Below are 26,936 nucleotides of genomic sequence, written 5' to 3'. Positions count from 1 at the left end.
AGTTACCGAGGGGAAGGAATACTTTACGTATAAGACGTGTCATTCTCAGCACCCTCGCTTGCAGCCCCGACAGTTTCACGAGGCCAGCCTCATAAACTCCTTCATAACTCCCTTTAAACACAAGGTGTGACATTCGGGCTCGCTATGCTAAGTGCTGCGAGCGACTGGTGAGGTTCACGGTGCCAGCAGAGCCGAGTGGACGTCTCCCGGTTATGTGCGAAAACCTCTTAGATGACGAATGCCAAATGGCTGTAGTGAAGTGACCGAACGTGCTCATGTAGCACAACCTTGAGAAAAACTTGAAAACAACCCCAGTCAGACAAAAGCAGGAAAGGACACCGGTCAACCGAGGATGAAAGAGACATAAAAGTCCAACTGTTATGCTTGCATTTAGATTTGAATACAATGTCCGTTTTATATCGTTTCAGCATTAAAATAATGAACATATATCCAGAGGTGGTAGTAAAGAGTTACATTTACTCCGTTACATTTACTTGAGTAAGTTTTGGGAAATGTACTTTTAGGAGTAGTTTTGAATCACTATACTTTTTACTTTTACTTGAGTAGGTTTGTGAAGAAGAAACTGTTACTCTTACTCCGCTACATTAGGCTACATTGAGCTGTTACTTTTCTTTTATCCCTTTTATCCACGTACGCGTCAATCTCATGACATCACTGGGTGATTCTTTGGGAAAAATGTTTGTTTTTGCATGTTTTGTCACATATACACAGACTCAAACACACACACAGAGTTTATATGAGTTCATGGGCTTTTTCTAGTTCTGCCTGGTTAAAAAAGAAAAGTTTAAAGGCTTGAAATTTTGTGCTACTTGTGCTTAATTTATTTTTTTATTCTGTTTTTTTTTATTATGTATTAAAGTACTTGAATTTACTTTAAGATTATTTTAATTTAAGCTATTTTGTATTAATTTTAATTTATTTTATTATTTTATTGATTTAATTTGCCTGAAGATGATTATTTTGTACTTTTGTCTGTTTGAATGGTTGTGTTAAAAAAATAAATCAGACGTTAGTCAACAGTTACTCAGTACTTGAGTAGTTTTTTCACCAAGTACTTTTTTTACTTTTACTCAAGTAATTATTTTGATGACTACTTTTTACTTCTACTTGAGTCATATTATTCTGAAGTAACAGTACTTTTACTTGAGTACAATTTTTGGCTACTCTACCCACCTCTGCATATAGCAAAGAAAAGAGGGGATTTTACTCTTTGGGAATAGCAGAGAGATAAGCCAGGAGAAAATAACGGAAAACAGGTGACACATTAACAAGTCGGGACTGAGTTTGCTTTTCTGTGAACAAACGAAAGTTAACCATAAAACACTGTCTGACAGAGGTCAAAAGACGACTGCTGCTGCTGCAGAGGGGTCTGGCCTACACGATCCGCCGGCATTTACATACCAACAACAAGCCTAGACGGAAGATAAACCCTCTAACAACAAGGTGCGACACGACCAGAACTGCCACTGGAGACAGTCCTGGAGCAACCTCGGCCGTGAAACCAGCAGGCAGCGCAGCCCCAGATAACAAACACATCAACAATTACCACTTTATTTGTCAAACAAGCTCTGCTCTGAAAATGGCAGGTCTTATAAAACAAACAAATAAAAAAAGAAGTGTTTGTGTTTAACGTTGTGTTGTCTGCGAGTGAGGGAGACGCTAACGGGTAATTATACCTACATTCTTGAAAGTGCTGCGTAGCGCTACAGATTCTTCTGCTTTGCTTGTGTATCAACGTGTGTTTGTGTACCTTCCAAAGGCCAACCTCATGTTTAAAGACAAATCACTCAAGAGACAGTAAGACCATTGAAATGCAAATCAGACATACAATCACACGGACAGCTTTCCACCCCAAAAGCCCAGAATAACAGCTATGGGATCCAATAAGCTCCTTTGTGCGAAGCTATCCGGACTCGGAGACGCACCATTAGGCTAGAATGTGTGTCAAATCTACTTTAACAGTGACATGTGACTTAATGTGCCCCAAGGAAATAAAGTAATGACAGCGGCATTCACCACGCGGACGCATCAAACCGAATCATATTTGTTCCTGCAGCACATTGTTCCTCCAAATCATTCACGGGGTGAAGCAGGGAATATTTGTTTGGCTTTTGTGTGACTGCAGGAAGTGGACAGGGGCACCGAGCATCTGGCACAAACAACTTAACAATAGAGCGGCACACACATGAATCTGAAAAGGGGGCGAAAAAAACCCCCCAGAAGGAACTTTTAATAATATCCAACACCCTGATCATAAAGCCGTGCCTCAACACAGCTCCACCATAGTCTTTTAGAATTTGGTCCGCTTGTGTTTTAGCTTCTTCTTCCACCGAGCGTTCGCTGCAGCTCCCGTCGAACCCTCACCAGGGAACTACCTCACTTCCTCTTCCTGCTTCCTTCACAGGAAGAGAGCCGAAGGGAGCTTCAGCGGCCGGCAGCCACTTGGCTGCCGGGGCCCGGCCTTCATTTGTTACTGGCCAGATAATAGCAGAGAGGCAGCCAAGTCAAACACGGGCTCCGGTGATTGTGTGTGCTGAGCCAACGTCCTCATGGCTACAGACAGATATAAACAGCATGCGCTTAGAACTTTAATATGACGACATTAAAGGCAACTACAAGCAGCTAAGTGAATCTCACCATCTTTGTGATGGTCGTGTACTTACTAAGTTGTTTGAAATGCAACAAATACGGAGCCTGTAATGTGATATGAGTGTTATTTATTTATTTTGTTGGGTTTTTTTTCCATGTAAACACTATTCCACAAGGACTCCATCAGTCTTAGTCCACTTTTCCCCCAGTGGTGTTTTGCAATGAGCGACTGGAGCAACGCAAGTGATCATTAGGGCATAATCTCCAAAGTGCAAAGGAAAACCTCACAGTAAACTTTTCTCCAGTTCTTAAGCCATCGTTGGATGCCGCATGGCTGGATAGGAGACAAGTTAGCCTTTTGGATAGATTGAAGAGCTCAAACCACACCACAACTCGTGGTCCTGCTGAAGAGGCCACACAGGATGCCTGAAATCCGTCAGAAAGCCATGACTAAAGCTACACTGGCCTCACCGGGACAAATGTTTTATATTCTGATATATTCAGCCACATTTTAAGATAAATGTGCAACCTTTTTGACAGATGCTGAGATGAATCCTCCGAGTTTGAATTACGAGTTTGCTTCAAGTTAGTTCTTGGCTGACATGATTTTAGGAAAAACAACACCGTAAAATGAGACACTTGGTAGGAAAATGAAGATGAGCGCGATTATCAGCAGATATCATGACTAATAAAAGCCTAGACCGGGGGTCGGCAACCCGCGGCTCTAGAGCCGCATGCGGCTCTTTAGCGCCGCCCTAGTGGCTCCCTGGAGCTTTTTCAAAAATGTTTGACCTTTTTTTCTTCTTTTTTTCCTTCTTTTCTTCTTTTTTCCTTTTTTTCTCCCCTTTTTTTCCTCTTTTTTTCTTTTTTTTCTTCTTTTTTCCTCTTTCTCATTTTGACTTTTTTCTATAAATTTTGACTTTTTTCTCGACATTTTGACTTTTTTCTCAACATTTCGAGTTTTTTTCACGAAATGTTGACTTTTTTTCTCGACATTCTGACTTTTTTCTCGACATTTCGACTTTTTTCTCGACATTTCGACTTTTTCTCAAGATTGTACTACAACATTAATCTCGACATTTCGACCTTTTTCTCAAAGTGCATAATGAAAAAATCTTCCCCCATAGCTAATATAGATACATGCAGCATGTGTTGCCTTCATTCTAAGGCTTATACAAGACTTCTCATTTTTTGCGGCTCCAGACACATTTGTTTTTTGTGTTTTTGGTCCAATATGGCTCTTTCAACACTTTGGGTTGCTGACCCCTGGCCTAGACGATGCTAATAGCGATTTCACAGAGATCACGAGTGGCTTCTCTCCCAGACTGACTGAGACCCAGACTGGTGAGCTCCAAATATCATCCTTTACGATCATTATTTGCTTTCCTTTCACCTATTTCGTCCTCATCTCAGTCCGTGTTTTCTGCTTACTTCAACTCTGCTGGCCACTTCTCTTCTCTCCCTTCCGGAGGCAGGAAACTCTCACAATTGCTGGCCACAGCTTCCCTCCATTGCAGGAGGCAATAGGGTTTGGCTAGACCGAGTGTGAATGCTCAGCTCCAGTGGGAGTCTGTCAGCAGTTAGCAAACAAAGGATGCTGCTCCCCACCTCAAAGGCTCTGCTATGGCAAGCTGGCGGTTAAGAGCCTGAATACAGTTATCTCTGACACTGGCTCTTTGAAGTTGGCAGATTGAGAAACAGCCCTTGACAAGAGTCTGCCGTGGACAGAGGTAGCTTATCTGGAATCACCCAATCATTGCTGGCTTTCTAACTGCCGACTGTAAAACAAACCAAAAGAGGCGGTCGCGGGGCTCTTATCAACCCCGGGTCGGGTTCCTCTGAAGGGGCTGCAAAGTGGAGCTGCACAGGTGGTGCGATAAATCTGCCCACAACCTTTGGCTCAGCAGTGAGCTCATGCAACATGGACTGATGGTATAGATTGACTTTTTGATTTATTAGTTGCTCCAGAAGACCCCCATGACCCTATATGGGATTAAATAGGCCTAGAAAATGGATGGATGGATATATATTACTCTTTTTCTTCCGAGTCATTTATGAAAATCAGAAAACATCTCTTATACCAAAATTATCTGACACTATCTGTACATTCTTCCTCTATCCTTCCTCTTCATTTGTCAACATGGCGACCTGCAGCCTTGCTTTCAACTGACTGTTTCAAAATTAGAACTTTGTTGATGTATTTAAAGCAAAAAACTGGTGTTAAATATAGCAAGGCTTTGGGTAAACTATGGATAGATGTATTGCAAGAAGAATAGAAAGCTCCCAGTATCGGTGACGGCATACAATAGCCTTTTTTCTTTCTACTCCTGCCTGCCCAGCGGTGCAGCAGCCTGACCGTGAACTGCCAATGTGAACCAAGATTCTCCGAATTTACATTCAAATGCAATCCAAATATGCACGTTAACAGTGGGTATTGGTGGTTAAATTGTCGTCTTAGTGGGGAATATTTAAGTTGCTTTTTTCAGACTTGTGCTGTCAAAAGGAGAGACAAAAAACTACAGTATATGAAAGTAAAGATGTAAAGAGTGAAGCAAACAGATGTTAACCTGCTGGCATTGGTTGACACTAGGGAGAATCCAAATAGTAATCCATACTACTACTATCAACATTATGATTGTAAATATTCACAAAAAACACTAAGATATCCATGTTGTGTATTTTCATTCTTTCTGAAAATGGTGACATAACATTTGTTGGTGATGTAACCCATCCTTAACAATAAGCTAAGACAGGAGGTTGGATTCTACCACTTTCTGCTATTTTGCCTGATGTCTTCAATAACTCTGAGATTCAGGATCTACAATATTCCATGAATTACCACATTTTACATCTCCACCTGTGCAGGTATATGAAAACATGGATACTAACAAATATAGGCTCTTTTTTTTCTTATTTTTTAGCGTGACAAGTCGTGGAATGCAAAGAAGAATGATAACAGATTTTTCGTCTCAATGGGTATCAGAGTTTTCAATTCCACCGTTCGACAGCTGGCGTTCATGGAGAAGGTCTCACTGTTAGCAAAGTGATACGGTGCCAAGAATATCACCATCTGGCTGGCCTCGAGCCGTGCCTCGCTGACACACACATCCACAATGGAGAAAAAAAAAAAAAAAAGACGGTATTACCATGGTCCATTCCAGTTATTTCACCACCAGCTGGTGGAGGCACGCAGGCGCGCGTCCACCAGCACATGCACATGTACCAACACACAGATGGCCCAGATGGATCATTGCTCCGCTAACCCCAAAGGCCCCCGTGCCCCCCCTGACGACAGATTTATGCTCAAATGGAGGGCCCTATTCCTGGATCAGGTGACCAGGCACGTTCAAAAAACATCGGAGAAGCTCTCTACAACCAAATGACAGCTCACCTGTGAGGAACACAATAACACAATAACAGTCCGGTGACACATTAAATGATGGTCCTGTGTGTTCAGGACGAGAAAAGGCAAAGAATGAACATATGGATGTCCTCACAAGAGCACAGAGAAAACAGGTGGACAGCACTTTCTCAGATAAGACCACAGCTCACTTCCTGTTTCACATGAAGCGCAGATGAGGGGAGCTTCCTCCTTTAGCTCTCCTCACAAACCCCGTCCCATTTCTGAGTAAATGACATATTCAGATATTAAGTAAAAACACAGGGATCCAGATGGTTCAGTGACTGGGTTAATCTCTGCTCACTAACTCCAGGTTGTTGGTTACTGAATATAATGTTCAAACTATTTGTATCACGTTTGCTGTATGTGTGTGTTTGAGCCTGTTTTTAGTGGTTTTATGGTTTAACTGAACCTTGCTGTGGGCACATCTGGTCCAGACCTCAGGTAGCTGATAAGAGCCATGTGTGATAACAGTCAAAACTGATGAAAGGGAGCCAAGAGAAGAAGAGGAAGAAAAGAAAAAGTACTGTACATCAGAGAAAAATTGAAAAACAGGATATTTTGTATCTTCATCCTCTCAGATCACTCCATTTTTGCAGAAAAAGATGGTTAAAAAAACTGAAGAAACAACAGATAACTACAGGGTTAAACCATCAGATAATCTTACAATAAACTAAATGCGATTTAGGCTGAATATTCCAGTCCCTGACCGTGTTTTGTGAGGAGGATCAAACATTTCCTTCACTTCAGTCTCGACCTTCAATAGTGCGCTGCTCTGCCAGAAACTTGCTTTTGGCTGCAGGGGTGCGTAAAAAGGATATCTATATTTATATTTATAAACCACACTTGGGAAAAGCATCCTCACAAAGTGGCAGAAGCTTCTGAGTGAACAAAAACCCCGGGATATTCAGAGAAATGTTAACAGGAGTGGAGGACGTGGAGGTTTGAGACAACCGGGCACATTTCTTATCTGACAGCCTGCAGCGTTGCGCCATAAAGGCGACTCAAGGTAACTGTGTACATGGAGACAGTATTCTGGTCACAATTCACCACTTCAAATAAAAAAACACATAACTTAGAAAACACACAACACAAGTTCATCAACCACGTCAGTTGTAGTTAGGGTTGCCATCTTTCAGAAATAGAAATAAGGGACGCCCTGATTTCAGCAGCGCAGGAGCCAAAAAAAAAGCCCCAAAACTTCTAAACTGAATAAAAATGTGTTTATTTTATATGAAAAAACAAAATGCTTTGATTTAAAGTTTAAAGTGCTTTAATAGCATTGAACTTGCATGACTGTAGAGACAGACAACCATACTAGCAGCTGAAATAGCCTCCTATGCTACGTATGTCCACATCAGCCAAGATGTATAATATAGTTACAGGTGAAGAATATGGTGTAAAAGTTAATTTATTTCAATAATTCAACTAGAATATGGTGTAAACGTTCATTTATTTCAATAATTCAACTAGAATACGGTGTAAAGGTTAATTTATTTCAATAATTCAACTAGAATATGGTGTAAAAGTTAATGAAAATACGGTACAAATCGTGTCCCGTATTAGTTCAATACGGCACGCAACATTCTTTTCTCAAATAAAGGACAATTCCGTATTTTACGGGACGGGTGGCAACCCTAGTTGTAGTACATCTCCTGGAGGACACCAATTGAATGTTTGGACGCATCATTAAGTGAAATCCAATACAGTGAATCATCACATCACTAGAAAAAACTAGAAAAACATCAAACAATAACTGCTTTTTGTGTGTATCAGGGTGAATGAAAGCGACTTACGCGTTAGTATCATTTTGAAAAGTCACGGTCGAGAGCAGCTTGACCATAAAACCAAAGTCCCGGCTGCGCGTCGGCGCGCAACGGCTCGGAGCGTCTGCGGCGTTTATTAAGAGCAAGTCCGCATGGTAAATCCACTGGAGAAGAAACTACACAGTCGGCTGCAAATGCCCTCTGACAGTAGCGCAAGACAGTAGATCCATGGCTCTTGTTTGATGTGGCTTCTTCAATAGAGGCGATTCCCCTCGCAAGCCCGAGTCCCCTCTCCGCCGGTGTGATGCAGCTCCCAGCAGGAATGTGAATGGACTGTTGTGTGATTCAAGCTTTAGGAATGGGAAGCTCTGCCGTGGCTCCACCTCCCCCCCCAACCCAACCCGCCCTCTCTGCTGCTCCCCACCTGATAAGGAGCTGGAGACCAGCACACACACACACACACACACACACACACACACACACACACACACACACACACACACACACACACACACACACACACACACACACACACACACACACACACACACACACACACACACACTCCAGACAACCTGGACGGTTAAGCCTGATTTATGGTTCCGCGTTACACCAACGCAGAGCCTACGCCGTAGGCTCTGCGTTGGTGTAACGCGGACCATAAATCAGCCTTTACACGTATGGAAGGAGACGTTTGTATACAGGACCGTCTCAGAAAATTAGAATATTGTGATAAAGTTCTTTATTTTCTGTAATGCAATTAAAAAAACTAAAATGGCATACATTCTGGATTCATTACAAATCAACTGAAATATTTCAAGCCTTTTATTATTTTAATATTGCTGATCATGGCTTACAGTTTAAGATTAAGATTCCCAGAATATTCGAGTTTTTTGAGATAGGATATTTGAGTTTTCTTAAACTGTAAGCCATGATAAGCAATATTAAAATAATAAAAGGTTTGCAATATTTCAGTTGATTTGTAATGAATCCAGAATGTATGACATTTTTGCATTACAGAAAAATAAAGGACTTTATCACAATATTCTAATTTTCTGAGACAGTCCTGTAAGTTATTTTATCTCCCAGAACAGTATGTTTCATCAAAGATGCGCGCTCTGCGCTCCGTATACAGAAACTTCTGGTTTCCTGTGACTAACTTAATTTTCCTGATTTCTCTTTTTTTTTTATTGAGAAGAAATTATAGGCAAGGCAAAGCAAGTTTATTTGTATATAGCACAATTCAACACAAGGTAATTCAACGTGCTTTACATCAACATTAAAAGCGGCAAGACACAATTAAACAGTAAATAACAAATTAAATGATAAGAAAAGAGGTAAAATAATAAAAAGCACAAGTTGTTAAAAAGTAAGGGCGGTAGAGTACAGCAGGTAAGTATTTACAGTAAGTACAGTAATGTTTTTGACCCTGATTTAAAGGAGCTGACAGTTTGAGAAGACCTCAGGTCTACAGGACGTTTGTCACACCGGTGAAGAGCAGAATAACTCAGAATAATAAACTTTATATACAAAGAACATCAGGCAAGTGCAGGGAGAATGACACATACACGAGTGAATAAATAGAATATGAAAAAAAGTAAATGAAAAAATAAATAAGTACAATGTAAATACAGTATTCATCTTAAACAAAAAAACCTTCTCATATCGGTTGATGTTATACTTTGTTTGGTATCAGTTAGTTTAAGGGATTTAATGTACTGTTTAAACTCAAGTAAAAAACCTTTTAAGTGGGGTGGAGTTTTGTAATAGGCTATTTACATTTGTGTAAGTGAAATTACAGAATGAACAGGTTTATAATAAAAGTGATGTAATTTTTTTTTTCATGGACAAAATAAAATATCACACTCCTACAGTCAATTGAGATGTTTATCTTGATTTTAGACACTATATATTGCCTGATGTTCATTAAAAACAGGTTTCCTGTGACGTGATGAACTGGCCTCTGCGGGATCCTCGGTGTTCATTTCAGCTGCCAGCTCGACCACTCCCCTCGTGAGGAGCGTTTGACTTGTGGGCTGGTTCCCCCAGTTTGCATATCATTAGAAACTGGTGGAGACAACTGTGAGACGTTCTTTTGTGACGCCAGATTAGGCTGGAAAGCGCAAGTGGTGCCGTGAAAGGCCGGCCGGCCGCTGCAGGTATGGTAATGCCGTCTATCCGCTGCTCCCCCGGTGCCATGGCGCGCCCGGCGCGCATCACGCTCAACACAGCCCGCCACCGGCTCTGGGTGTCGGGACCATAGATATATATATATATATATATATAAAGGCCTTTAGATATATATCTATGGACGGGACGACTTTAAAAATGTTCAAAGCGGGGTTTTGTAGTTTATTAGGGCCCGAGCACTTACAGTGCGAATGCCCTATTGTATCTGTAGGAATTTTTTTTTTTCCTCGTTATTTTTATTTTCCTTCTTCCGACGAAAGGAGGGCCCTTTTGCCCCCCTAAACGTGCCCCAAAAGTCACCAAATTTTGCACGCAAGCCAGGCCTGGCGAAAAATGTGATATTTAATGGTGTGCATTAATGGGCGTGGCAAAATGGCTCAACAGCGCCCCCTAGAAAACTTCGTGCCTCAAGCCCCACAATACGGTTTGACGTACATGCACGAAAATCAGTACACACCTGTATCATGTCGCAACTTAACCCTTGTGCTGTCTTCGGGTCAAGGAAGGAGGAAGAGAAGAAGGGAGGGAAGAAGGAAGGAAGGAATAATGAAAAGAAGGAAAAAAAGAAGGAAGGAAGGAAGGAAGGAAGGAAGGAAGGAAGGAAGGAAGGAAGGAAGGAAGGAAGGAAGGAAGGGAAACAATATGGATGGAGGATGGGAGAAAAGGAAGGGAGAAAAGAAGGAAGGAAGGGAGAAAGCAAGGAAAGAAGGAAGGAAGGGAGAAAAGATTAAGGGAAGAAGGAAGGAGAGAGCAGGAGGACAGAAGGAAGGAAGGGAAAAAAGAAGGAAGGAAGGAGAGAGCAGGAGGAAAGAAGGAAGGGAGGAAAGAAGGAAGGAAGGGAGAAACCAAGGAAAGAAGGAAGGAAGGAAGGAGAGAGCAGGAGGAAAGAAGGAAGGAAGGGAAAAAAGAAGGAAGGAAGGAGAGAGCAGGAGGAAAGAAGGAAGGGAGGGAGAAAAGATTAAGGGAAGAAGGAAGGAGAGAGCAGGAGGACAGAAGGAAGGAAGGGAAAAAAGAAGGAAGGAAGGAGAGAGCAGGAGGAAAGAAGGAAGGGAGGAAAGAAGGAAGGAAGGGAGAAACCAAGGAAAGAAGGAAGGAAGGAAGGAGAGAGCAGGAGGAAAGAAGGAAGGAAGGGAAAAAGAAGGAAGGAAGGAAGGAAGGGAGAAAAGAGGAAGGGAAGAAGGAAGGAGAGAGCAGGAGGAAAGAAGGATAGGAGAATTAGGTCATTTTGACCCGAAAACAGCACAAGGGTTAAAGAAAAGTCTCTTGGCACCATGGCCGAAACCGAACAGGAAGTCGGCCATTTTGAATTAATCGTGTAATTTTGGCGCAATTTATGCCATTTCTTTGTCCGTTAATGTGGGCCGAACCGTAACGTGCACCCAGGTGTGTTATACATCAAAATGTGCGTCTCAATCCTGCGACGGCGCATTACTTTTCTCAGTCAAAAGCGTTACCGTGGCGATGATAGATGCCAAAAAGCGCCCCCCCCCTTCATCTGATTGGTCCATATTTGATAGTTCCTACTTACTGCCATGACTTTGAATGGTTTGATATAAAGACTCGTGGGTGGTGTCATCGGACATGGTTTTTTTGAGTCCTTGACCATAATTGGTGCAAATTATCCCCGCCCCCTCTTCTGCTTGGTTGATAGTTCCTATTTTCTGCCATAACTTTTGAATGGTTTGACATAGAGAGTCGTGGATGGTTTCATTTCTGATATGCTTATGATGATAAGTTGAGTTTTATGTGAACAGCAAAGGCACTTTTTATAGTATTATTGACCTAGGAATGTGGGGGGAACCCAGGGAGGGCGGTTGCCATGAGTGCGAGGGCCTGTTCATCACTGCTTGCAGCTTTTATTTAAATTTTTTTTTTACTCTTTATTTTCTATTTGTTGAGATTATATTCAAACATTTCCAGGGACTTTTCGCCAACATCTCACTTGCACTCAACCAGCTTTTTGTTATTACCATGGTAACAGGCAGCGCTGAAAAAAAAAAAAAAAAGAAGCCAGACGAGTCACCAGTTGCAGGGAAATGCGTGTAATCCAAAAGTTTGGACGGTGAGTCGGGGGAAAGGATGATGCATGAAATCCTGGATAACTGCAGTGTGTTGTTGGCTGACGGTGCAGGCAGAAGGGATTCACCCGGCAGAGGAAAGCCTGCCAGCTATTTACATGAGCAACTATCCCTGAGAGGCCGGGAATCTTTTTGAATATTTCCCAGACGTTTCAGTGGCCTACAACAAAACATTTCTCTAAACCACCTCATCTGGCATTGATGTTTGATGTTTTTTTGTGGGGTTTGACTTAAAAGTAACATTCCTATGGGTTATTCCATCTAAAAGAGACGCTTATAAACATACATTTTGTGGAGATTGGGACTTTTTTATATTCATGAAAACAACACATTTTATCTCCCTGAAGTCTTAGAAACCCTAAAACATGCATGATTCTGCACATATATTACATATAACAACTTTAACTGATGCTGACAGTTGGACTGCTGGGAGTTGTTATGTTGTGTTCAGTAACATTTGTTTGTCAGTTTGCAGAATAACAAAACAGAAAAAGGAAAAAAAAGCGGTTGACAGAGGTTTAGGATGCACAACAGTGAGGTGTACTTATCTCCTCTTAACCTCCGTCCTCATTGCTGGATCGCTGACTAAGTGCCAGTATGAAAATATCCACCCAGGAATGACAAGTAAAAACAAGTTATCTTGTAAAATGTACCAAATTTAAATGCTCCCGACCTGATTACTCAGTGCTGTGGGAGCTTGTTTGGCCAGAGATTCTGTCTGCCTCTCAAGTGTGCGGCACCACAATTGGGTTAAACGTAGAGGTGCGTCTAACGGGCATGTTGAATCTTTTCATGAGCCACAAACTGTGGTACCATAGAAGATAGTCAGTCTAATGTACCATTAGGAACAGTCTATTACTGACCTTAGACATAACTTTTACAAGTGATGTACACGCTTTCTTTCTTGCTTAAGTTGGCGCACCCTCCCTAATGCCGTGTCGTGGCATTATAACAAAATCAAAGCTGTTTAATATGATGACAAGCCTTCAGCGTCGTCTCATGTAAGCTGTGTCTCCCTTGATGACAACCATTAGGAACATTGTTCTTTGATTTGCAGAGGAATCCCGTGGAACTCATGTCAACAAAGTTGTTTTTACAAACATTAAAGGAGCATGAGGCAGGATTGAGGCAGGATTTATGAAAAAAAATGCGTATACGTTTTAAGTTTCCTAGTAATAATGTCAGATGAAGCGTTCCAAACCAAAAAGAATGAACCCTCTAGTGTATCTCTCCATTGCCTTGAACAGGCTGTGTGCTGCAAAATGTGCTGCAATTCCGGGCCCGAATTTCCTGCGCTGTCCTGCGGATGTGACGTCACATGACGCTGCATACGCGTTCTCCCCGTTCTCCCGTGCCGGCTTCGCTGTTGGCTGCAGTACCCCCGACGGTCGTCGTGGCGCTAATGAGTCTCATTTCTTATTCTTGCCTCATGCTCCTTTAAGGAATGGATTTTCTCTTTTCAGTGATATTTGACAGCCAGTTGAAATGAGCAGCAAAACCTCTGAGCAGCATGAAAAGCCAGGTCTCAGTAGAACGTAGTAACAGCCTTGGAGTAACAGCCATGTTTACACCTGGTATCAAAATCTGTCTGGAGTCACCCAATCACAAGTGGACAGCTCTAAGCGTCTGTTCTGGCACAAACATGTGTCTCCACATGTCTGGACTGGCCAAATAAAACAATACATGATTTTGCCTGCAAAGACCAAATGTGTTGTGTTTTACCTAGCAATGTGCAGAACTGTGTAATACGACCTGACTGCTGCGTGAATGAGTAGATCCTTCCAACTACACAGAACATATCTGTTATGTGGCCCAGGGTGCATTGTGTTTACACTACTGACAAAAATGTGGTTACAAGTGGACCAGACCTCCTTCAAGAATGATTTAAGAGATTAGATCTCAAGGTGTCTCCAAGTGCATTCTGGGTACATTTACTTCTGTGCTTAAGGCTGTCCAGTTGTGATTAAATCACTTGTTGTCTTTCCATCACACTTTTTTGCAAAAGAAACTCAAAACTCTGAATTAGCGAGTATGTGCAGGGGGATGGTGTTTTCATTGAACGGTGTGTTTCGAATATGCAAAATTTTCGTAACTCTCCGTATCTCATCCTGCGAGACTTCTCTTTATAGCAACGAAAAAGAAAATTTCAAAATGGAAGAAGATGGACAAAAACATATTTACTCTGCTACTACTGCCGGTGGAAAAAAAGTCAGATGATGAAAGCAGCTGATGATCATTCAAATGATCTTTCACAGGCAAAGCCCTTATGTAAAGTATCGTTATTAAGTCGTGTTACAACTACATCGTACTAATGGGGGCAAAAACTGCTGCCAAAGACATGGAAATGTGCAAAAAGTGTTTCCATTACACTTTTACAATAAACTGGATAATTAAATCGCTTGAAAAACCACTTTGCGAATTTCGCGATATTTAGGTGTTTTTTCGAATTGCAGCCGTTTCTAATACAGGTTTTCTTTTTCGGTATTTGGGTTTTGCAAAAATCTAGGGGTAATGGAAACGTGAATTTTTAAACTCGGGTGTAAAAAGGGTCAATAACTGGCGACCCCATGATGAGCTCTGACAAACTTTATTTGCTAAACGTCACCACTGGGGGGCATTGCGATAAGAGTAACTTTTTCTTTTTTTTTTAAAACATTTATCCCCCCAAAAATGAGTGTCATAGTGTGGGAGAAACTGTCACCAACATGTTTGTTAGCCAAAATGACGCGAGCAACATAAAGGTATAAAAAAACCAACAAAACAAATCTTCATAGGTCTGAAACTTCAATTACTTTTCACCTTAAGCAGGGCCAATGTTCATAGACCGAATAACATGTTTTACATTTATTACACCTGGTGTTTTTGTTTGCATGTCATCCACTGTCTTTGTGGTAGTTCTTTGTTCTTAGAGTGCACCTGTGTTCACTTGACTTTTTGTTTTTGCAATATTACCGCACTCTGTTTCTTGTTCATTCTTGAAATAGGTGAATTTCGTCACTATTATCATCACATCTAATGCCACAGGTGGTCTGTGGAATCCCAAACGCCAGGAAATAGATCTAATTCCAGCAAAACACCAAGCATGAAACATGCAATCTCATAAATACACAGATGCATTCTGGAAAAAAAGACTCCTGAAGTCAGGGAATAGTTGATAAAGAACGAAGCAAACATTGCTAAAAGAAAATCATTATGGAGCATTGAAAATCAACTCTTGAGCCTTTAGTTTTCCGTGCTTGAAGTTGTGGACACATTATTCAAAATGTAATGACAATAATTAGCTCAAGTGAGGACAGAATTGGCCCTGCCCTCGGTGAAGCTGTCGAAAGACAAATAAGTAAGTAATCTTATGAGTTCATTAGTGAAGAACATCATTTTCTGAAGACTACTAACTCTGCAACCTGCATAGAGGAAGAGAGATAATTATCGTGTGTCAGTGTGTGTGTGTGTGTGTGTGTGTGTGTGTGTGTGTGTGTGTGTGTGTGTGTGTGTGTGTGCGGCAGAGAGAGAGAGAGAGAGAGAGAAAGCACAGGGCGGAAGCAGAGATGAAGAAAGATTACCAAACAAGGCCAATCCCCCAGCTACACAACCTGACCACCCAGAGGCTGCACCCAAAACGCCAACCCAAAGCTATGTCTTCTGAGACGGGTCAACAACCCTGCACAGAGCTGAGAGGGTTCACCCTCTCAGCTTGTTTTGTGCTGGTAAATAACACCATAATGGTTGGACTGTTGACGAATGTGTGTGGTAAATTGTGAGAGATCAGACGAGCAGACTGCCGCTGTTGCCAGTAGCTCCGGGGCGAATGGGCACGTCTCTTTAGTGTCTACAATCGCTCTTCATCAAAGATTGCCAGAGTCAGGCGCTTGTTTGGCTTATGATTCAGATACAAATCAAATACGCACAAGTATAATAAGGGCTTTGGACAAAAGAGAGGAAATGAGCAGATGCATCAGTATTAGAGCAGATACACACAAGGGATTAGAACCAGTATTATATGGAACTAGTCCTTAGAAAAGGGGATTAAAAATGAAAACTTTACCTTCAAGCCGTGGAAGTTTGAGTGGATTATCTCGTGCTTCATGGTAAATTTTAGCTATGTGTGTTGTGGTTTCTAATCACCACTTCTATGCTGAGAAAATAAAGGCCCAGATATTGCAAATTATACTTTAGATTTTTAATAAAAGTACTCTTGTTGCCCGTCAGCCACTCAGTTGTTAGGTGAAGCTACTGTTGTAGGTTGTAAAGTTTACAGCGTCACCTCTGACCCCGACAGACAGAAGGAAAGGCTCAAAGAGGAAAAATGAAAACAGCTGAGGACTAGGAATCATAGAAGTGTGACTTGTTAAAGATTTTCCTGAAAGCAAAGACAGACAGTCACAAAAATAAGAGGAAAATGACATGAATGTAGAAGAGAGAAAAATATAAGATGAGAAGTCAGATGCAGAATGTAGACAAGGGATCCCGGGCTTCGGAGTCGTCCTCCAGGTTTGCCTTGAGGTTAATGCTGTTTTTTCTTTTTTCCCTGCTGGTCCTAACCCTAAACACCGGGGCCAAACGAGGGTCAGTTGGTGGACGTGTTAGTCCAACACAACCACAAACACCCAAGGCTGTTTCAGCAGAAACTCACAGAACAGATAACCAAATTACTGGTCTGCAAAGGTCATGCGTGACCCTTTGGGAGTTCAATCTTGGTTTATGAATATCTGCAAACTGCTATACTCTCATTGTCTTTTCATAATGTGATCAGGTATTTCCAATAAGGCCATAACAGAAGTGGGGTTTTTATTGATTTATTTACAAATGTAAAGCAGAAGCATTCAAAAGGAGCATTCATTGGACATTTAAGGCGAAAGATGGTCACAGGTTACCAGCTGCATCTATCTCAGAGAGTTTCAAAAACATCCACCAGCCGACCATATGACGTTTTTACGGAAGAGGATTAGGGACACTGAAGAAAAAAAAAATAGACTTCTGAGAAAAAAGTCACAATTCTACGACGGAGTATTAGGGCCAAACTAAGACAAAAAAAATTGGAAATTACGAGAATAAAGTCATAATATAATGAGAATAAAGTCGTAAAATTACGAGAATAAAGTCGTAATGTTGCGAGAATAAAGTCGTAATAGAATAAAGTCGTAATATTATGAGAATAAAGTCGTAATATTACGAGAATAAAGTCGTAAAATTACGAGAATAAAGTCGTAACATTACGAGAATAAAGTCGTAATGTTGCGAGAATAAAGTCGTAATATTATGAGAATATAATTTATGAGAACTCTAACAGGAAGAGCAGTCTTCTCCCTGTGTTAAAATGAGGAATATTGAGCATCTTGTGAAGTTATATTTATATATTTATAATATATTACGACTTTATTCTCGTAATATTATGACTTTATTCTCGTAATTTTACGACTTTATTCTCGTAATATTATGACTTTATTCTCGTAATATTATGACTTTATTCTCGTAATTTTACGACTTTATTCTCGTAATATTATGACTTTATTCTCGTAATTTTACGACTTTATTCTCGTAATATTATGACTTTATTCTCGTAATTTTCCGACTTTATTCTCATTACATTATGACTTTATTCTCGTAATTTTACGACTTTATTCTCATTACATTATAACTTTATTCTCGTAATTTCCTTTTTTTGTTTGGCCCTAATACTCCGTCGTACAATTCTGACTTTAATCTGAGAATTCTGACTTTTTCCAGTAACGTAAAACAACAAAAAAATGTTTAGGGAGGATTTTTTTTTTATTTCTAAAAATAAGGTCAGAATTTTGCCTTTAATCTAAGAATTCAATTTTCTTTTTCTTCCTACTTAGTACGTTTTCATGGATTTTAGGGATTTTTCTTGTTTTCAGATCAAAACCCTCCCAGTCCCTCGTGTCCGTAAACATAATATTTGCGCAAAAAAAGTTCTTCTTGTTGAACTGTTTGTCTTTGGATTTCACACAGACTAAAGTAAACAGCCAGAATGTCAGGGTCATGTGAGTGACAGGAGCGCTATCGATCAGAGCTGACGCGTTTCGCAACGCCAGCTTGTGCTTACACAGAGAATACATTCCCCCTTTTATCCGCCTCTGATACGTCCTCCCAAGGTGGAACCCGCAAAAATGTCCCGCTGTTCTCCCTCAGGCTTGTAGACACATGCGGCGGGGCAGAGTATCAGCAAAAATGTCCCACCTAAGAAATGCTGCGTGTGCGGGGCTAAAAACGAGGTCACTCCAAAGCTAGGTTGCTTGATCAAATACAACACCATCAACTTATCAATACCAATTTAAATCTAATCTCAGTATAAACCTGGTTAGTTGCAACATTCAATATCTGCTCACACTGCAAGTTTTCTTTTTGAAACATGAAATCTTTGTTACAGTTACACCTTACATTCACAGCACTCTGGTGAGATCAACCCTCGGCAGAGGGAACATTTTGGACCTGAAGTCCTCATCATTTGCTCTTTTTGGTTGCTGCTTGCTAGGAATGGGCGATATTTTACCGTTCACGATATACCGTCCAAAAAATTTCCAACGGTAAGAATTTGTCATCTTGCGGTAAAAAGGATAAATTCCCGTTGATGACGTTTTTGTGTAACAAACATGGCGGAAGGCGGATCTGAGAGCGAGGAGCTCGTTGTTAAACGAGGTTCCAGCTCCGTTATCTGGAACTGGTTTGGATTTAAAAAGAGTGACGCGGAGCAAACATCATCTATCTATGCAGAGTCTGCAAAAACAGAAGGAAATGGTTGTTACATTTTGATATAACGTTTGACTATTACGAAAAAAAATTGCAATAGTATCTAATTTGTGGCATGTTCCAACCACAGGTTAATTTGCACATTTTATTTATATTAGAAGAGGTCATCACTGATAGGATTTTATTTTCAGTGAACTTTTATTTATTTGTCCTGTTTCTTTATTTATCAGGTTGTATTTTTTTCTACTTTGTGATTTTATAAGCTAAGAAAACTTGAACAACGATGGTACTTTTGCTGTTTGCACTGTTATCCCACTGTTTAAGCCATGCAGTTTGAATAAATGTTGAATCTGTTCTTACATTTCAAACTTGTTTCATTTGAGTCATTACAGTTATGCAATACAGGTGTATTTATTTAATTGGTTTTTATTAATTCAATTTAATTGGTGTAGTTTAGTAGTATTTAGTATCTTTTAGAGCAGTGTTTTGGGGGCTCCAAAGACTGAATGTGGTGATAGATTTATAGTTACAAAGGTGGAGTTGAATTGGTATTTTTTTTATCGTCATTTTTATCGTTATCGGGATAAATGCCAGAAATTATTGTGATACATTTTTTAGTCCATACCGCCCATCCCTGGTTTGCTAAGCCTATATCATATGATCATTAGCGAAATATCCCACACAGATGCTCCTGAACAACAGTGTAAACACCAACCAACACCAGGAACAGCAAAGTAACAACCCAACACTCTACCTGTGGAGATGGAAAGCCCTTATGATGGAAATTTCCAGAAATTTTGAGTCTGTCTTCACTTGTGTGTGCGCTTGCCCGTGAATATGGATGCTCGTGTGACATACGTTTGCAGTGGTGTCTTGTGAACCGTGATTTGTTCAGACAAACACTTGAAACGTTAATAAGGTTGCAGAAAACAGGCTAATGTGAATGTAGTTTTCTCTTTTTCCAGGCACTCAAGACTGGCTCTGCCTTCAAAACCGCTGACCTCACTGAGCCGTCAGTGGCAGAGAAAAATCTTTAGTCCAATCTTGATCTCTATTTAAGCCAGCAAAGAAAAGTAGTATACACAGTGTTTTCACTCACATCTACAAATCACAAGCAAAATGCATCCATTCTTCCTTATTATTCTTCAATAAAAGGGGATTAGACTGAGTCGGGGCCTGTTCCAGCATTTCTGCCATATTTCGCTCATGTCTGGAGTAGAAAGATTCACATCCATATTTATTATACTTAGAGGTGTGCCTTCATCTATATAGCTGCCATGGCCATCGAAATGCTTAAGACTTGCATCTACATGCCTCCAGTGACAAGCATCTTTCCTCTGCCTTTCACTGATGGAGGCTGAGATAATGGATTAAGCTGCTATGTGTGTGTGAGAGAAAGAGAGAGAGAGAGAGACATAAACAGATGGGGTGTAGGTGGAGTGAATAATCTTTTCATAACAGGAATCTCCAGAAATAGTTCATCCATAGTCTTGGGGATCAGCCAATAAGACACTGACTAGAGAAAGAGAAAGAAAAAGGGAGAGCAAATGTTTCCATACACAATGGCGAGGAGGAAGTGTAAGGAGACAGGGGCTTGGGCCAGCTCTCATACAAACACACACACAAACAAAGGAAGTGTGAAGCAGACAGTGGACCAAATGCCTCGCCAGTACCCTCTCCAGCCTTTGATGGACTCACCATAATCACAATGGAGGCAGGAGCCTGACACACACACACACACACACACACACACACACACACACCGACTCAAACAATGGAGCAGCGTAGTACTACCTAATAGTTGTACACACTCTTTGGTGGATCCGTTATGCTTTCCCATCGCAGCATATAGAGCCTGTTTTAGGAATGGGCGATATTTTACCGTTCACGATATCAAAAAAATTCCCCACGGTAAAAAATTGTCATCTCGCGGTAAAAACGATAAATTCCCGTTGATGACGTTTTTGTGTAACAAACATGGCGGAAGGTGGATCTGAGAGCAAGGAGCTCGTTGTTAAACGAGGCTCCAGCTCCGTTATCTGGAACTGGTTTGGATTTAAAAAGAGAGACGAGGAGCAAACATCATCTATTATATGCAGAGTCTGCAAAAACAGAAGGAAATGGTTGTTACATTTTGATATAACGTTTGACTATTACGGAAAAAAAATTGCAATAGTATCTAATTTGTGACAACTACAGGTTAATTTGCACATTTTACTGTATTTATATTAGAAGAGGTCATCACTGATAGGATTTTATTTTCAGTGAACTTTTATTTATTTGTCCTGTTTCCTTATTTATCAGGTTGTATTTTTTTCTACTTTGTGATTTTATAAGCTAAGAAAACTTGAACAACGATGGTACTTTTGCTGTTTGCACTGTTATCCCACTGTTTAAGCCATACAGTTTGACTAAATGTTGAATCTGTTGAAACTTGTTTTTAATTTGAGTCATTACAGTTTTGCAGTACAGGTGTACTAATTTAATAGGTTTTTATTAATTCAATTTAATTGGTGTAGTTTAGTATTCTTTTAGAGCAGTATTTTGGAGGTGCCAAAGACTGAATGTGGTGATAGATTTATAGTTAAAAAGGTGGAGTTGAATTGGTATTTTTTTATCGTCATTTTTATCGTTATCGGGATAAATGCCAGAAATTATTGTGATACATTTTTTAGTCCATACCGCCCATCCCTAGCCTGTTTACATGAAGGGAGAATGATAAAAACCCCAAAAGCAAGTGAAGTTTACTACAGAAGGACGACTGCTGAAGACCAGTGCTGGGGATAATGAGCATTTATGTGATGTGGTCCTGTGTGCGCTTGTGTCTGTACATACTTACTTGCATGTATACAGTATACAGACATCACTCCAAAGTGAATTAAGGAAAATAACTGTCCAATGGTGCATTTCTGTCAAATATCTCATCAAATATCATGATGAACTATGTAAGGCATCGGAGAATATTTAAGTATTAATATTTTTCCCCCTCACAGTCGTTCACATTATCTGCAAATAAACACAGATACACAAATTAGTAAGATCCGGTCTTGACAAATCCAATTGAATAAGGAACATAATTCAGAAGCTCTGACTGAGTTTTATTACATTTCTGAGATTATTTGGTTCCAGAGTGGATTCATTGACCCTAACTAATATGGTATTAACAATCATTAAGAGTATTAAACATCTCAGACAGAGACATTTTGGTCATACAGTTGACTATAGACGAGATGAATGAAACACTAGTTGCTTTCAGACCAAACAGCTCTGGGAACTCCCTGAGGAAGCGTTTCACTGGGGAACTTCCCCAAAAACTGAGTTCACTGGCTTTTTTTTCCTGTTTGCATCCACACTGCTGATGGTAATGCTGAAGTGGTGATAGTCACATGAATCGGGAATAACGGCTGTATTTCACTGCTGATCCATTTTTTTGTTGTTTTGTTTTTTAAGGCCTTCATTGAACTCTTGCGTACATGGTGTCCATGTTTTCTGTTTCAGACTGAGGTTGCTGTTGCTGCGGTTGGGTTCATGTTCTTGAACGGTCAACAATATGGCCACTTTTGGCTCCTTTTGTCAGTTTCTCGTGTTACCTGCACCACCATCACCTTCAAGATGACTGTGTAATTAGGGCTGCAACGATTCGTCGACGTTGTCGACAAAAATCGATAATCAAAATTGTCGACAATGAATTCCATTGTCGACAATTGTCGCCAGACGTGTTTTTCCAATGGAGTGAGGCGTCTCACTTCAATACAATCTCTGTCGAGTCGCGCATGCACGACAGCGTCTGAGCGCAGCTGCGGGTAATAACACTTTGATAAAAAATAAAATAAAAAGTTTGGGAGCATTTTAGCCTCGATACGGTGAATAAAAAGATTACTTGCAGGGTTTGCAAAGCCGACGTTGCTTTTCACGGGAGCACGTCGGTAATGCATTTGAAGAGAAAGCACGTCGGAGTGCTGAACGAAACGGAGTCGCCTTGGTAAGATATTAAGCGTATTTTGGCTTTAAAAGAAAGCTTTAACGTTATGCCTGACAAAGTATTAAATTAAGTCAGATATTTTGAGAAACTGCGTTTAGTGTCTGTGGCGCATCTTGGAAGAGACGCACGGGACCGCAGTCGGTCATCAGCATTCTCTTCCTCCACAGCAAATAAATTAATTCGTTTCATTCTAAACTTTGTTTATTTTATGTTATTTATTAGTATTATTTGAGCCACTCATAGCTACTCTCGTTGCTATAACCTCAATCACATAATTGATGCAGCGCGAAAGGCGAAAAAAGGCTTGTGCGCTGATGACAATGATGAATTTGCATCTAACTTTCAGTCAGGTGCCTATGAACTGTCAATTATCCATCAAACTCCACAATTATCATGATTGTCATGATAACATTATCATGTTAACATTAAATCAGATGGATTTGTCTGGACTTTTCTCTTGCGGGACGGGAGAAGACACTAAATCAATGCATCCCGTGCGGGCATGAATTCATGAGTTTTGCGAGAGGGGTGGGAGTGTAACACACGTTGCAGGTGGTAATGGTCAGAAATGCAGCGGGAGTAGGATGAAGAAAACAGTCCCGCTATAGCAGGGCTCTGGTGCCATCTTTCTTGTGTTTATTATCATTTGCCACATAATTAATGCAACCTCATACTCATTTTTTTTTTTAATTACTAATTATCCGATTAGTCGACTAATCGTTTCAATAGTCGGTGACTAGTCGACTATTAAAATAGTCTGCAGCCCTATGTCTAATATAGGCTACAAGTTATATTCTGGCCAGACATCCTCATTCTTCTTCTCGGGTCCGCTGTCATGCATGTTTTATTTGCACCTGATTCTAATTAAGGGTCATCGTCAACTTGTCATCAAGGCCTTCCCAAGTCTGGTAATGATTTTCTATGAGGGTGTGGTGGAGCAGGGAAACATCTACACATGCAGGACAGTGGGCCCAGAGGACCGGGGTTGAAGACCACTGTCTTAAAGGACTTAAATCACTGCTTCCTCTAAAGCAGTACCACATGAAAACATAGATTTTCTACAGAGACACTGAGACTTATGGTGTCAGAATGGACCCCCACCTCAACTATGAGGCCCACATCAATCACCTCCGTCAAACATCCTTCTTCCACCTCAAAAACATAGCCAAACTCCGCCCCATCCTGTCCCCGAAAGATGCCGAAAAAGTGGTCCACGCCTTCATCTCCTACAGGCTCGATTACTGCAATGCACTTCTCATCGGGATCCCAAGCAAGAGCCTTAAAAAGCTCCAATACATTCAGAACAGTGTTGCTAGGATCCTGATGAGAGTGCACGAATACGACCACATCACTCCCATCCTCCACTCACTGCACTGGCTCCCCATCTCCTCCCGGACAGAATACAAAATCTCCCTACTCACCTACCAATGCGTCCACGGCAACGCGCCCGCTTACCTCAAGGAGTTGATCCATACTCAGCCCACCCGCACCCGTTCAACAAACAAGAACAACCTCCTCAAACCCACCAAGACTAAACTGGTCACTATGGGAGACCGGGCCTTCTGCTCCGTTGCCCCTAAACGGTGGAAAGCCCTCCCTGCCCACCTGAGAGAACCACAGTCAATTGACTCTTTTAAGAGAGGGCTTAAAACCCACCTTTTTAGCAAATCGTACGCCAGCTATGATCAATTATTTATTTATTTTTTTCTTGTAGCACTTTGAGATTCACTGAATGGAAAGTGCATTATAAATTACATTTATTATTATTATTATTATTATTATTAGTATTAGTATTATTATTATTATTATTATTATTATTATTAAAATATACATAAATACAAGTTTAGATCGTTTATTAAATTCACTGACAGATTCTAGCAGATATCGCGCATTCAGAGTTAGTCATTTTACCCCAGCTGGGTAGATAAAACGCCTGATGGTGCGTAGGCTGTGATATAACGTAAACTCTTATCCTTTTTTTTGTTATCTCGTAACATTTAAAATAAGTAAGTTCCTGATAGAAGCTCCACATAAAACTTCTATTAAAACTGCATTTCCTTTCTCCCAAGAATGGCTTAATTATTGCCATTAATCTCTCTAAAAGGAAAAAAAAACACAACCTTTTATGACTAGGTTTTGTTGTTACTGGCCTCAACTAAATGGAGCAATCTGGCTTAACGCATTTCTACAGACACCAAGGCTGCAGAATAGCTTTTAATTACATAAATAGTTACTGTGTATGTGACCACATTTTCTAAGAACTACAAGAGGTGGCGGTCTGCTTTGGAAACCGACGTGAATACTTGGGGAGTGGTTAATGATGCCAACCACATGGCTGTAAGTGATTACACATTCTGAGCGCTGCTACGAGTCCTGGAAACTTGCAGAATTCTCTTTCCAAACCAAGTGACGAACAACAATTAGTCTTCGGATGAACATGTGGTGCACATTACTCAACCTTCCAAAGTGAACACACTGGTTCATGAGACCAGGAAGAGATTGGTTGGGGTTTTTTTTGGCCCGGTGATGGAAGGGTGACCTGTCCTACGTGAAGACAGCTTGAATAAGCCCCAGAACCCCCACGACCCTGAACAGGATGAGGTGAGTGTAGAAAAATGGACGAATGGATGCATTTATTGTTTTTCCAACTTATATTTACAGGATGTAGTTGTTCTGCGAGTTAAACTTAAACAGATTAGGATTCATTCCTGTTGTTGAGGGTAAAAATTTAAATGGCAAGTGATTAAACTGCAAGGAGACCACTCTTGAGAAGAACTCCTCAAAATGTTCGTAGGAATGGAAATGTGAATATCTCCAACGATATATGCCTATCCAAATCAGTCAAGATGTCACAACAGCTATCAAAAGGACTTTCAGGTAGTTTGATGTTCATTGCTTTAATGTCAACCATCTGTGTACGCCTCCAGGGACCCATTCTCACTCAAGCAGTTGTTTTTTGTGGCATCATTGGGCAAGAATGTCCTAATAACCTTTAATATGTCATCATTCAAGAGTTCAGAGAGGAAACCAGCCTTTTGCACCTCTTTTTGACTCAGTCCAAAGGCCTTAGATCAGGGGTCGGCAACCCGCGGCTCTAGAGCCGCATGCGGCTCTTTAGCGCAGCCCTAGTGGCTCCTGGAGCTTTTTCAAAAATGTTTGACCTTTTTTTTTTCCTTTTTTTTCTTTTTTTTCCCTTTTTTTATTTTTTTTCTCTTTTTTTATTTTTCTTCATTTTTTCCTTTTTTCTTCCTTTTTCCTCTGCTTTTTAATTTCGATCTTTTGACTTTTTTCTCGTAATTTTGACTTTTTTTCTCGAAATTTTGACTTTTTTTCTCGAAATTTTGACTTTTTTTCTCGAAATTTTGACTTTTTTTCTCGACATTTTGACTTTTTTCTCAACATTTTGACTTTTTTCTCAACATTTCGACTTTTCTCGAGATTGTACTTCAGCATTAGACTTTTCATTTTTTGCGGCTCCAGACATATTTGTTCCAATATGGCTCTTTCAACATTTTGGGTTGCCGACCCCTGCCTTAGATTAACTTGCTGTTTTGATGGGTCACTTTGTTAGATTAGAGGTGTTTTCAGACGATGAAAATGTTTGTTCATGTATCGGATGGTGGGAAAGCCTTTTTTAATGGTAGAAAAATTCTCCAAATTTTAACCTAGATTGACTTTTAAATCAAGTACAGCTTTAATGCACAAATGTGCCCGCAGCAATGTAGTGAGAAGGATCCACAAGAATGCGAGATGTACTGATAACGGCTGACGTTGTGATCAATTTTATAGGATGAGAGAATTGGCATGCGCTCGGAGGCGCTGGCACGGGCGTAAAATGTATGCCAACTAGCTTTCAGCACTGATGAATTATGGAGGCTGGAGTACAAGTTGTTAACCCGAAATCTGAGTGAAACAAGCCCTGCAGTGACATTCCTTAAAATTAAAGTGTAGCTGTAGGTGGTATAGGATGGGTGATAGATCTGCCAGGAATTTTTTATCAGGATAAATAGGAGTATGGTAACGTGCAACAAAATATTTATTAGTTTGAGAGGTATGTAATTATCTTCTAAACAAATGTGACCAAGATTATCCACTTTAAATATACGACCTGCACGCACATGTCCGGGTGAAGTGTCCAAAGCACCCGTGACAATACACGGATCAGCACTCTCTTCACGCTATTGTCTTTCCTGTTTTTGACT

At 40.5% G+C, this 26,936-nt stretch overlaps 1 protein-coding gene across 3 annotated transcripts in view; it reads right to left on the bottom strand.

The window, feature by feature from the left end:
• The window catches only part of dlc1 (DLC1 Rho GTPase activating protein), a 174,718-nt gene that overhangs the window by 30,986 nt on the left and 116,796 nt on the right, over nt 1–26,936 (bottom strand). Inside the window, exon 1 of one of the 3 annotated variants that reach the window (XM_061744698.1) lies at nt 7,807–8,109. The exons of the other annotated variants lie outside the window; for them this stretch is intronic. Coding sequence (XP_061600682.1) covers nt 7,807–7,819 — 13 coding nt within the window. The 5' untranslated portion in view covers nt 7,820–8,109. Of the gene's footprint in view, nt 1–7,806; nt 8,110–26,936 lie in introns of those variants that run through there. 3 annotated transcript variants of the gene reach the window in all.

This window comes from Cololabis saira, chromosome 1 (assembly GCF_033807715.1).
Source record: "Cololabis saira isolate AMF1-May2022 chromosome 1, fColSai1.1, whole genome shotgun sequence".
NCBI lineage: Eukaryota > Metazoa > Chordata > Actinopteri > Beloniformes > Belonidae > Cololabis > Cololabis saira.
This window is presented reverse-complemented; position numbering and strand designations above follow the sequence as displayed.